This window comes from Delphinapterus leucas, chromosome 17, assembly GCF_059928025.1.
Source record: "Delphinapterus leucas isolate spDelLeu-1000000601 "Yukka" chromosome 17, BTC_Dleu_Yukka2, whole genome shotgun sequence".
Lineage (NCBI taxonomy): Eukaryota > Metazoa > Chordata > Mammalia > Artiodactyla > Monodontidae > Delphinapterus > Delphinapterus leucas.
In genome coordinates this window covers 8654713-8667886 of record NC_143145.1, presented here as the reverse complement: position 1 = coordinate 8667886, position 13174 = coordinate 8654713, and the positions used below count along the sequence as shown (strand labels likewise).

The 13174-nt window shown below is 43.0% G+C and overlaps 2 protein-coding genes across 7 annotated transcripts in view; both read right to left on the bottom strand.

Annotated features, from left to right (window-relative positions):
* DNAAF11 (dynein axonemal assembly factor 11) overlaps window positions 1–8057 on the bottom strand; it is a 92636-nt gene extending 84579 nt beyond the window's left edge. For 2 of the 3 annotated variants that reach the window (XM_022554075.3, XM_089898712.1), the window contains exons 1-2: window positions 7894–7994; window positions 6020–6219 (exon numbers count right to left, since the gene is read on the bottom strand). The gene's annotated coding sequence lies outside the window, so the exon portion shown is untranslated. Of the gene's footprint in view, window positions 1–6019; window positions 6220–7893 lie in introns of all 3 variants that reach the window. The other variant, XM_089898711.1, reaches the window with a different exon arrangement.
* The window catches only part of TMEM71 (transmembrane protein 71), a 28124-nt gene continuing 22798 nt past the window's right edge, over window positions 7849–13174 (bottom strand). For 3 of the 4 annotated variants that reach the window (XM_022554082.3, XM_022554078.3, XM_022554079.3), the window contains 3 exons: window positions 12482–12543; window positions 12331–12391; window positions 8220–9264 (listed from right to left, as the gene is read on the bottom strand). In XM_022554082.3, the coding sequence (XP_022409790.1) occupies window positions 9225–9264; window positions 12331–12391; window positions 12482–12543 (163 nt within the window). In that variant the 3' untranslated portion in view covers window positions 8220–9224. Of the gene's footprint in view, window positions 8160–8219; window positions 9265–12330; window positions 12392–12481; window positions 12544–13174 lie in introns of those variants that run through there. The other variant, XM_022554080.3, reaches the window with a different exon arrangement.

Genomic DNA, 13174 nt, shown 5'->3' with positions numbered 1-13174 from the left:
TAAGTCACCCAGTTTGTGGCACTTTGTTATAGCGGTCCCAGCAAACTAATATAGGAATCAAGGAGGACCCCTGAATTTTTTATTAGGAAAACTGAACAAATGGCATTTCCGTGAACTGACATGGTGAAGAAGTGGAGGGGCAGATTTGGAGGAGGTGGGAATTAAGAGGTCTGTTTTGCACATGTTAAACTTGAGATGTGTTTTAGACATCCAGGTGGAAATCGTGAGAGGGCAGTTGGGTATGTGCACGTGGAGCAGAGGTCCAGGCTGGGGACAGAATTGGAGAAGTCGTGGTTTGCAGAGGGGTTTACACTCACGTGTATGGATGAGACCACTCCTGGAGTGAATTTTGACAGAGAAGAGGTCCAAAGACAAAGCCAAGAATACCTAAAATTTGAAAGTTGGCCTATGTGGAAGAATTCGCAAATGAGACACAAAGCCAGTGAGGTAGGAGGTAAAGGCAAGCAAGAAAAGTGCTTCAAGAAGGCAGGAGTGACTATGTGAAATGCTGCTATAGGTCAAGTCAAATGAGACCCAAGAATGGACCATTGGATTTAGCAACATTGAAGGTCATTGTAGCTTTGACAGGGGCTGCTGTGATGAATGGGCAGAGTGAAATCCTGACTGGGGTGAGTTCAAGAAAGACTTGGAGGAGATGAACTGGAGATAAATAAGTAGGAAGACAAATCCACCACGGAATTGTCTACTACTAGGAGCAGAGAAGTGGAGGAAGAGAGTAGTTGTAAAGGGTGTGGAATCAAAAGAAGGCTTAATTAAGACAGGAGTTATGACAGCATAACAGAGGCTGCTGCTGCAGAAGAGAACGATTCCTGGAGCAATTTCTATGAATACATAAGAGGGGGTGGGTTTCAGTGCATGAGCAGTGAGATGGCCTTAAATAGCAACAAGGACTTTCCATCCATAGAACAGGAAGGAAGAGAGTAGGAACAGATGCTGGTAGGTGGATAGATATGGTTAGCTGTGTCTTCATACTTGTTTCTATTTTCTCCACAAAATAGGAAGCAACGACGTCAGCTAAGAATGAGACTCAGAGAGGATTTCTTGAAGGTTTGAGAAAAAAAGGACAAGGCATGAAATAGTCACCTGGGGAATAGGATAGTCAGCACACAGGGTGGGATAGGACGACCGCCAGACATGACCAAACGCGCTTCGAGGGCTGTGATCACGAATTTAAAGAAAGGCCTGGTTGAGTGGTTTTTCTTGAGCCATGTTCAGTTTGTGAGCACACATGCATAACAGATGACTCACTGGATGCAACCAGCGCTGTAGTTTTACCAGGAGAACACAATAAACAGAGGGAGGTGCAAAGGAATGACTTGAGTGATAGCTCATGGAATCTCAAGTGGAGAAGAACAAAAATGAAGTCATGGCAGAGGGTGAGAGACAGCGAAACACTGTCGGGATCAATATAATTTGATCCTGTTAGCACTGCAAAAATTGTTGGAGGCGGAAAGATAGTGAGCTGGGAAGATGTTGATAGTTAAGAGTGGAATGTTCAAATTTGAGACTATGAGGGAGGTAATGACAAGGTCCAGGGTTTGACTGTGGAGGGTGTGACTGATTTAAGGTGAAAGATGAGACTGTGAGCACAGAGGCAGTAAAGAAAATGAGTGGTAAGACGGGAAGCACATGAAAGATGCTCAACATCATTGGCTACCACGGAATGCAAATCCACTTCATGGATTTCACTAGGGCATGCCTTTCACCTTCATGCCTTCACTAGGGCATAGCTATAATCAGAAAGACAGATATCACCAAGTGTCAGCGAGGCTGTGGAGAAACCCGAACCCTCACACGTGGCTGGTGGGGATAGAAAATGACGAAGCTACTTTGGAAACGATTTGTAGTTTCTTAAAATGTTAAACATAAATTTACCATATCACCTAGCAATTTCATTCCTAGATATCTACCGAGGAGAAATCGAAACACGTCTCCCCACAAAGACTTGTATGTGAATTTCACGCAACCTTATTCATAATAGTTAGAGTGGAAATCACCCAAATGTCCATCAGTTGGTGAATAATAAACAAAATGCAGTATATCCATATAATAGAATATTATTCTCAAAGATGCCATTTTTGCTGATGAGAAACCTGAACTTCAGAGAGGTTAGGTGATTTGTCGGAAGCCACCCAGCGCTGAAAGAGAACATAAGTGCTCTGCCTTCTCCCATTGTTCATTCTGCCTCCCCTTTGCAAAGTCACTTCTCAGGATCAACTCTCTTCTAGGGTTTTTATGCTGACTCTGAAACAGAAGTAATAGATAAGAATTCCATTCCCTCAGTAGTATGAAATAATCAAATCAGAGAAGTTCTAAAGCTAAAGTAGAATAAGGCTGGCATAAAGAGGCATCTTGGGAAATCTAGACACAGTCAAATGTTTTTGCCACAATCCATGGACCTCTGGCTTTCTTTCTTTGCACCAGCCCCGCCATATTCCTTGCCAGTTCTCCAATGGGTCACGCCCAGCCAACTGCTCATTAAACAATTATTTATTGAACACTTTCTATATGCCAGGCACTCTTCTATACACCGGGGATTCAATGAATCCCTGGCCATCTTGGAGATTCTGTTCTGATGAAGGAAAAGAGGACAGAACAGGGGGAGACCAAAGACAAAAACCAAAACCAAACCAAAAAAACAAAAACCACACACCACAAATGAACAAAAATGTCGTTTGTCATTCTTCAGAAAATGAGAGAGTCGAGTGACCTGGGGTGGTGGGTGTGGATGGGGAGAACATTCCGGGGTGGCTGGGAAGTTCTCGCTGCAGAGGTGGTATCTGCACGATGAGGAGAAGCTGGCCTTAAGAAGTTCGGGGAGAAGGGCGTTTCTGCCGGTGTCCTGCAGGTGCAAAGGCCCTGAGGTGGAGCTGAGCTTGTGTGTTATAGGAACAGACATGAGAGCAGTGTTGTGGCCACGGCAGAGTGAGCGGGAGGAAATGTAATATGGAATGGAGTGTTTTCAACAGGAAAGTGAGGCCATCTGATGTACATTTTGGAAAGATCCCTGTAGCTGCTGTGTGGAGACTCAACTGTAGCCTGAAAAAGCACAAAGAGGAGAGGCCGTGTAGGAACATTTCTCTGCTCTGGAATTTGTTGTCCCCTTTTCTTTAAATATCCTGTCCCGTTTTCTTCACCTGCCAAACTCATAGTCATCCTTCAAGAATATTTCAGAATTATTCACAATAACCAAAAGATGGAAACGAGCCAAATGTTCATTAGTGAATGAAGGGATAAACAAATGTGGTCCATCCAATAAGATTCAATGGAATATTATTCAGCCATTAAAAGGAATGAAGTGCTGATACGTGCTACAATGTGGATGAACCTCAAAAACCCTATGCTAAGTGAAAGCGGCCAGACACAAAAGGTCACATATTGTATGATTCCACTTATACAAAACCTCCAGAATAGGTAAATCCATAGAGACCGAAAGCAGATTAGTGGTTGCCAGGGGCTGAGGGAGGGGTCATGGGGCGTGACTGCTTAATGGGTGCAGAGTTTTGTTTTGGGGGTAATGAAAATGCTTTTGAACTTGATAGAGGGGATGGTTGCACAACGCTGAGACTGCGCCGAATGCCCTTGAGTTGTACACTTTAACGTGGTTGATTTTCATCTCAGTTAAAACTTTTAAAGAAAGAAAAGAGCATGTTCGTTTCTTTTTTCTATCAAGCAAGATAAATGTATTCGGACCAACTTCAATTCAAAGGAAAGCTCTGTTGGAAAGACACCAAGGTTCCTCTGAGATTCTAGGAAAGAACTGGGCAGCCAAGCTGGGGAGAGCCAGCAGCAGGATGAATTCAGTCCTCATTCCGGGCTCAATCACATCCTTCCTCTAATCACGTCTGTCCCTGGGAGAAAGAGAATCTGATCGGCCAAGCTGTGTCCTGTGCCTCTGTGTCCTCCAGGGTTTGGGACCAGCAGCCCCACTAAACCTATGGATCGGGGAAGGGGTGATTGAGAAAGATGCTATGGGAACCAGACAAAGGGAAGAAGGGATACTAGACAGAACAAGACATCTGGTATCCACCACAAACACCTCTCAACTCACACTTTCTTTCAACAGCATCTGTCCGGTCAGTACTCACTGAGCATCTCCCCAGCTGGCACTGGCTAGGCACTGGGGAAAGAAATGCCCTCCTGGAGCTTATACTCATGAGGAAAGATAGACACTGGATTTATGCCAGTGGGCTGAGAGCTGTGCAGGGGAGTACAGGGGACGCCTGGGAGGCTTTACAATCCAGACAGAGGTGGGAGCATCCCACCCTCGTTAGGGCTCCATGGCTACCTGGAGTCCCCTCTGTCTTACCGCCCATCACGTTGATGTCACTGCCTCTTTGTCTACCTCGATCGTTGAACTGTGAGCCCTGAGCCGTGTGGAGCTCAGAACTGACACCGGGGCTAAGGCTTGAAGAAAAGGAGGGAAGGGGAGAGTGAGGGCACAATGATGTGCTGGCTACACTAGATTTTAATTTATGTCCTGCTTCCCGCTTGATAAAGGGTCTTTAAAGCTAACTTTTATTGTGGCCGCCTTGGCCCCACGCTGGCGTAGGGAGTGAGACAACTTTCTTGCAGGGTGACAGGTGATGACACTGCCCTTACACTAAATCATAGCAGGGGCTGGGCCTGTCATCTGCCGGAGCCCTCTGCTTCCAACAGGGCAACGGCCGCACGACTGACCCCAGATGGTGGCTGCTTCCATGTCCAAAGTCCTTCTCTCTGGGAGGTCTGTTTTCATATCTTATCACCCTGGCCACCAAGACATTGTTCTTGGCTCAAAACCAAGATGTTGGCAGTGGCTGTCTTTGTGTTGAGGGATCCTGGGTAGCTTTTTCTCTTTTGCTTATTTGAATTTTCTCTTTTTTTATTTAAATGAAAGGAGGGTGAAGCACTTACAGAATGAAGAAAAGTTAACTGGTTATTTTCAAAGTGAATCCTTTCTCATTCCTGTATATAAGCTCATCTTCTCTTCTTTGATCTCCTCTATGTCAGAAAAGTCATACCACCTCCACCTACCCCCAGACTGTAGAACCACAAGGCATGAACCTATCTGTTTTACAGATGGAGTTCAGAGAAGCTGAGTGACAGGCCCAACATCCCAAGGTCATAAATGACAGAGCGGCCAAGTCCAACCTATGTCTGTCTGACTTCAAAACCCATATTGCCTTTATATCACTGCACTTTGTGTTAAACACGGGAAGAAGTATTTATTCGGCTAGATTGACATGCCCTTGGCCAAGCCTCAGCCCACTTCTCGCCCCTTTCTTCTACCGTCTCACCTACTAACTGAAAAATTCACATGGTCCCATAAGTCAGGAAAACTCCTACCCCTACTACTAATGTTACTACTTCTGTTGGTAATAGCAATTCCCACTTTGGAAGAGCTTAGTGTGTATCTAACACTGTGTTAAGCCTTAAATACTCTGCCTGCGTGGACTCATTTAATTCTCGTAAAAATGCTATGAATTAGGTGGTATTTTATCCCATTTTATAGATGAGGAAACTAAGGCTTAGAAAGATGAAATACCGGGCTCCCTTGGTGGCTCAGTGGTTAAGAATCCACCTGCCAATGCAGGGGACACAGGCTCGAGCCCTGGTCCGGGAAGATCCCACATGCCGCGGAGCAACTAAGCCCGTGCGCCACAACTACTGAGCCCGCGTGCCACAACTAGTGAAGCCCACATGTCTAGAGCCCGTGCTCTGCAGCAAGAGAAGTCACCGCAATGAGAAGCCCGTGCACTGCAACAAAGAGTAGATCCAGGTCACTGCGACCAGAGAAAGCCCGCGTGCAGCAGCAAAGACCCGACACAGCCAAAAATAAATAAATAAAATAAACAAATAAATTAAAAAAAAAAAAGGCTCAAGGCCAGGGAAATTCCCTGGCTGTCCAGTGGTTAGAACTCTGAGGTTTCACTGCCAAGGGCACGAGTTCAATCCCTGTTCAGGGAACTAACAACAACAAAAAGAAAAAAAAAAGAAAGGAAGAAAGGTGAAATACCTTGTCCAAATGTCCAAAGTGACAGAGCAGGTAAGTAGCCAGGTCAGAACTCAGCCCCGGGTCCAGTCTCACTCCAGGGCAGGAGCATCGAGTTGTTAACTACAGTGCTAGTGTTCAAAGGATGTGATTCAGCAGAGGAAGAACCAAGTAAATGGGGAAGGTGGAAAGGTCTGGAATATGGTCCTCGATTCTTCCTTTCACTGAAAAAAACAAGAAGAAAAATGGAGCTCCTGGCACTGAGCTTCTGCTACCTCCCCAACAGCAGATCAGTTGCAGCCTGAACTCAAGTTTCACCCACACAAGAGTATGCTGTTGCAATCTGGGTTAGGATGGAGGGTGGGTCGCTCTCCCTCTCCACCAGGCAAATATGAAATGATATATTTGCATTGAAAATAAAAGTCCAGATATACAATACCAGCCTTTGTCCCCCACCTTGCCTTTCATTTTCTTTGTTTTTATTTCCTTTAAGGCTACAAAAGGATAAGAAAATTTTGGCAAAGTGGTTGCCAGCTTTTAGCATCCACCTGCTAAATTGCCCCACACCCCCAAGGTACCTCGTCTGGTTCTCTAGCAGGTGTCACTTGCAGCTGTAGCAGATTTCACCCAGCAAGGGACAGATGGAGGGGATACAGCCACCACAGCGGGATAGATAATTTTTTTAATACATGATCAGAGCTTCATCAAGGCTTGGTAAGGAAATGTGGCATTGATGCAAAGTATGCCAACTTAGCAGGTGTCTGCTCTGCTGTATTGTATGAGCAATAGCGGGATTCCTTTTGGTGGGGAGGGGGAATGGTTGGCATCCATCCAATGGTAGCACAGGCAGATCATTCTGAGTCATTTTGAAGTAACTACAGTAGAGTTTACTTGTGGGAAATGACATAGGAGCCTTAAGACCTGGGGTGCACAAGTCACACATTCTCTCTGAGATTCACCTTCCTCGTCGTTAAAATGAGGGTCTGGTAGGGTCCACTAGAGCTCACCAAAGATTCACAGCCTTCCCTACATTTCCCAGCCACCCCCCCCCCACCCCATTGGTGGGGTCATGTGACTACCTCTCACTTCTGGCACAAAAGGGAAGGCATGTGTCACTCTCTTGCCTGAGACAGGTAAGCAGACAAGCTTGGAGGCCATAGATGGCCAATGGCATCATTACAAGATCTGCCTGGACCACATCAGGCGTTACATGGGTTTGTCTGTTGTTACAGCAAAAACCAAACTATGAACTACCGTAAGGATTATAGGTAAGGTAGATAAAGCATCTAGCACATAGTAAATGCTCCATCATGAGCTGGCTGCAGCTATAGGAGCCTCTACAAGCAGAGGTCCTAAAGCAAACCAGACAGCATTAGATGATTTTTCTCTCCTACAGCATCTTATTCCAAATAAGATGGAATAAGATTTTGGCATCTTAATGCCAAATCTTTCAGGAACTCGATTTGAGAATCTTGAGATACAAGATCAAAGGTAAAGGTCACAGCTGTCCCTGAAAAATGACTCTTTTCATTTAATCTTCTGCTTCATGGAAAGCTTTTTCCTGGGTTAGTATTTCCGGAGAGAGTGACTCAGGCAATATTTGATCTTCAAGGTGCCACGCTCCTCCCCTCTACCCCTTCTCAGCAGTGGGAAGAGTAAGGGCTGTTGGGTCACACAGACTTGGGTTTGAAACCTAGATCCCCTACGTGCCCTTTGTGTCCTTGGGAAAGTTTTGAAACTTTTCCAAGGTTATCTATCAAAAGGTGATTATAACACCTGCTGTATTAGGCAAGATTTTCCAGGGAAACAGAACCAATGGTATATTCCAAGAACGTAAGACATATATGATATACTTATGATATCTATAGATATATTTATAGGTATCTATATCTATCTACCTATCTAGGGAGATGTTAAGGAATTGTCTTATGCAATTGTAGGGACTGACATGTCCAAAATTTATGCCGCAAGCCAGCAAACTGGAGATTCAGGTAAGAGTTGATATCGTGGTCCTGAGTCCGCAGCCTGGAAACTCACGCAGCATTTGGCTGTTGCGATCTGTAGACAGAATTCCTTTTTCCTCAGGAAACCGCAGTCTTTTCTCTTAAAGCCTTCAACTGATTGGATGAGGACCACCCACATCATGGAGGGTCATCTGCTTTACCTAAAGTCCATTGATTGTAGATGTTAATTACATCCAAAAAAATACCTTCACAGCAACATGTCGACTAGTATTTGACCAAACCAAGTCATTGATGACTCCATTTATTACTATAAAACGTTTTCAACCAAAAAGGCACTAAGTACAATTGATATAAAAAGTGATATTTTGACATTACCATTTTAAGCAAAGACAATTTTCTCCACACAATTCTCCAGCCAGAGAATGTCATGCGAAACAAATTTGAACCTCAGGCCACATTTGGGAACATATACCAAGCAAGAGGGATGGAGAGGGAGCATCTCCTGTAATCCCCCAGTGCAACTGTACAATTTTTGTGTATTTCAAAGCACTGCGGCGTTTTGCCTTTATTTTGCCCCTGAGGTATTTTTTGTGTGTTATATCTTTATTTGAATTGAAGTTTGAGTGAAAGGTAATCATGAGTGCCAAGATGATTGAAAACTTGGTAAAGAAACTGGTTAGAAAGAAGAACTTTCTGAAAAATGGCTCTCTCCTGCCTGTTTTCCATCAACCATCATCTACTGTCACCACCTTCTATTAGGCCATCCCTTGGGAAGAACTGAAAACTTTTTCTACATTATGTTTTATGTACAAACCGCATTTATTTACTTTCAAGTTGGTGCTGATTATGTAATTCCCTTTCTTTGTTCAACTGCAGCGGTTCAGCAAGGGATAGGTACAGGCAGGCAGGCCCAGGAATCTGCACTGTTATAAGCTCCTCATAGAATTCTCTAAGGAAAATGAATGTTTGAGAACCACTGCCTTAAGGTATAATAAGAGAACACTCATCCAGGTGGTTTGTTCTCTGTCACGTTTCCCAGTCCTTTCCTTTTCAACTGCTTGTGTTTGCAGAGGAAAGACAAATTAATATTATTTTCATGAGCATATTATCATTGTGAGGCCAAAACTAAGATTTTTTTAAACCACATAACCAAATTAAATTCTTTTTTCTCAATTATCCACTTGTTCACTCTTTCCAATAAAACAGTTGATTCCAAGCAGACTACAAATGGGACAATTTCTGGATATTCAGATTGAAGACATTCATCAGAGGCTCTCCTGAATGGTTGTCAAATTTTGGCAAAACCTAGGTCAGAGAAAGGAGGAGAGAAATGCATAATCCACCCACATACATGAGAAAATGCAGTATCTGCTTGAATTACTGCATGACCACACGCACACACACACACGCACGCACACACACACGCGCGCACACACACACACACACACACACACACACACAACTACCTTGAATAATCAAAACTAGGACAGTGGTGCCCCAGCTCTTTTTCCTCCTACTAGTTCTCAGTTCTCTCCCCTTCCTGGGACAGGCTACAGAGGTTTTTGTTCCTAATCCCAGCTTGGTACTTAGTTAACTACTATTTTGTATTGTCTTTTTTCTCTCCCCCCAAAACAAGTGCGTTTTCCCCATACTTCTATTCTCTAAAGTTGATTCGTTCATTCACCAACTGTATAAATATATATTTCTTCATGGAGAAGTAGAGAAAAGAGATGTTGCCCATTTTGCTACTATGATGTCATAAATGCAAAATGGACACTTCTTATGCTAACATGTTATTGGCGACAAGGGGTACCTCTGATGACCTTCATTTGAAAGGGACCTTCAAACCAATGGTGAGCAGTATAGACAGTCCCCAAACTTGAAGACTTTATATTTAACCAAGAAGGTGGTTGAGTAAGAATTGCATGATGGTATGAAAAGGGATGTGATTTGAGAACTATAAATTGCTAAAGAGTAGGTATCTTATCTAATCTAACTACGTGCAACGCCGGACCGGTGTGGGAGGGCTGCTCCGTAATGTTCGTTGAACTGAATTCAGTGCTTGTCTGCAATTCCCGTAGTTTCTCCTCCTTGATTATTGGAGGAGACCTATGAGTCGCTCTTGTTAGCAACCATGTCTTTGGCTATTGGTTTCTGGATATGTTTATATATGAGGAAGAGGGTTGCAAAATCTTTAATGTACAGGAGCAGAGCTCTTGGCTCTAAAGGAAGTACTTTAAGAAAAGAGACAGCAAATACATTCAATTCAATGAATATTTATGGAGTACCTACTATTTTCAAGGCATTGGATACAGAAATGAAGTCAATAGTCCTTGTTTTCACAGATCCTGAATGCAAGAGTGTGTGTATATGAGGTCGGTGGGCAGGAAACAGGAAAAAATGGAGAGGAAACGAGAGGAAAACAAGTTGAAGTATGTACACAAGTAATCAAAGAAGTAATCTTTTTCCATAAATGAGGCTGTAGCTGAGAGCGTTTAAGATGGAAATATCATCCTGGTCTTGATCTAATTTCTTTTAAGAGGAGTACAGAACAGTGGGAGATGCCCTTAAAGAAACAGGTGACACAACACGTGCAGGTCAGATACTGGCTTATCCAGACTGCCTTCCCTGCCCACCCTCCTTACCTCTCCTGGTCTAGCCAAACATCATTCCTGATGATCCCATAGCCTCTGTGCTAACTCTGTACTTGCACTTATCGCATTCAAAATGTAATTTCACCTTGCCCTTTACGTGTCCCTCTAATTAGACTCTGAAATCTCGAGGCCTTGGCATTGTAACCCTGGCACTTAATGACAGTGTCTGACCCTTAGCAGGGACTCCATAAATGTCTGCTGAGCGTTACTGGACGCCCAGCGCAGCACGGAGCATCGTAAACTCTCAATAGAGATTTAGTAGGCTAAGCGATGCCACTTAAGAGATCAAGGGGTAAAGGCTTTACAAACCATCATTCCAAGACTTTCATAGTTAATGTGCAAAGAATTTCCTGGAGAGGTTATTAATAATAAAAACCTCCTCAGAAATTTGGATTCAGAAGGTCTGGAATCAGGATCCATTCCTCTGCTTTTCAAACAAGCTCCCCAGTTGATTCTAGAGCAAATGTCCCCATGCCGTGCTTTGAGAAACTCCGCCCTCATTAAGCTTCCTAAAAAGATGACACTTGTCGCTCTGATTAATTGTACATATTCATCTTACAACCCAAAGAAAACGGATTTCTACTATTCTCTCCATCTGACACTACTGAAAGTTGGGTTACAAACTGACTCTTTGGATGAAAGTCTTTTGTTCAGACATTATAGGTTAGTCCAGTCCTGACCGGTGCAACATCTCAGCCCAAAAAGCTGAGCACACGTGCGAATCTGTGGTTAACCTCGTGTGAGATACGCCTGTGCACAGCCCCGTAGCTAGAGGGAGAGAAGTGGGTATCTTAGAAAAGTTTTAGACAAATATCATTAATTTATAAGAACTAAAGAATAAGGATTTCTCGGGTGACCTCAGGACCCAATTTTCTAACTATCAGGTTAAATAAAACTTAGCTGTATCAGATGCTCGCCCCTAGAAACCTGGAAGGCCAGGAAAGGAAGGGAAACATCGCTCAGCGTGACAGTAAATCAATGTTGGCTGGAGTCCAAAACAAAATAAGTCTTCACTAAGCCACACTGTGATTTCAGAATTAACAGAAAAATTTCATAAATAGGGCAACAGGGTGTCAAGAGAGAAGGCCAGTAAACTAATTTGAATTACAGACCTCAGCCTCCAAACTCTGGGAGTCGACCTCTGGCAGCCATATTAAAGTGAGGGTAATTAACACCATCCATCTTGCCAGGGGATGGCGCGTTGCAGGCCTTTTGAGATTCTGTGAGCACCTCACCCAGACCCCAGTCACCCTTCGAAATATGCTGAACTATGGCAGTCAGCATATAGGGGGATCGTTAAGTGGGTGGGTGAGAGATGGTGGAGAAATCACAGTTTGTAACTGAGATCATTTCACGGGCAGTTTGCCAGCTCTTTGGGAAACTCTAAGATAAAAGCCTTTTAATATGGGCTATTTATGAAGTACAGTGCTATGAATCTATAAGAGCCCTTTAAAAACTACTTAAAAATTGAAAATTCATATTATTTCCTACGTCTTGCTGCCTTAAAAACTAATTCTATCTATTTTGGTGTAGGAATTTAGGAGACAGGTTAATATGACTATCAGATCTTAGCAGGAATAGAAAGTATCCTTCAGGACAAATAATCAGGACCCTTCTTGTACATAGTTACTGCCATCCATTACTCAGCGGAAAGCATTCTCAGACATCAGACTGTGGTCGTCTTTGTACAGATGATGCTAACACAGGCGACACTTACCAAGTGCAGGTGGTGGCTTTGAAACAGTTGGCAAGGCTGAGAAGGAATGACTTGACGACATCTTGGAGGAGAAAGAGAAAGTATTTTTAAATGCCCAAAACTGGAATGAAATACAGGAATCAGAGCAGTAATTTGGGAAACGGTTACTTACAAGCAATGGTTATCACCAAGGAGCATGTGAAGACACTGGCTATGATTCCTCCCAGAAACCATCTGAAACAGCAGGATTGCTCAGGCTTAGCAAACTAATTGTATATTTCCAACACATGAGATGTTCTTTTAGATTTACCATAGATGGATGATTTTAGGATTTACTATAAAACTACAGTAATAGAGATAGTGCAGTATTGGCAAGAGGATAGAGATATAGATCAACGGAAAAGAATAGAAATTCCAGAAATAGACCCATACAGATACAAGTTAAGTGATTTTTTAACAGAGGTGCAAAAGCAATGCAATGGAAAAAGGAGAGTCTTTTCAAAAAATGGTGTCAAAATAATTGTTTAGACATATGCAGAAAAACGAACCTATACAAAGACTTCACACCTTAACACAAAATTTAACTCAAAATGAGTCATAGACTGAAATGTAAACCACAAAAGTATAAAACTTCTAGAAAAAAGAAAAAGGAGAAACTTTGTATGCCTACTGCTTCATAACCTTGACAAAAGAGGGTGTTAAACTTTTGGGTTTTTGTCAATCTGATGGATGATTGTATCACACAGTGGATTTTCTTCTTTTTGAAGAATAGTATTTTTATAGCTTTTGTGCTCAAAATATGAATATTGAAAGAGATTGCAGATAAATACAAAGACAAAAGGAAAATGTCACCAAAGAACTCCCA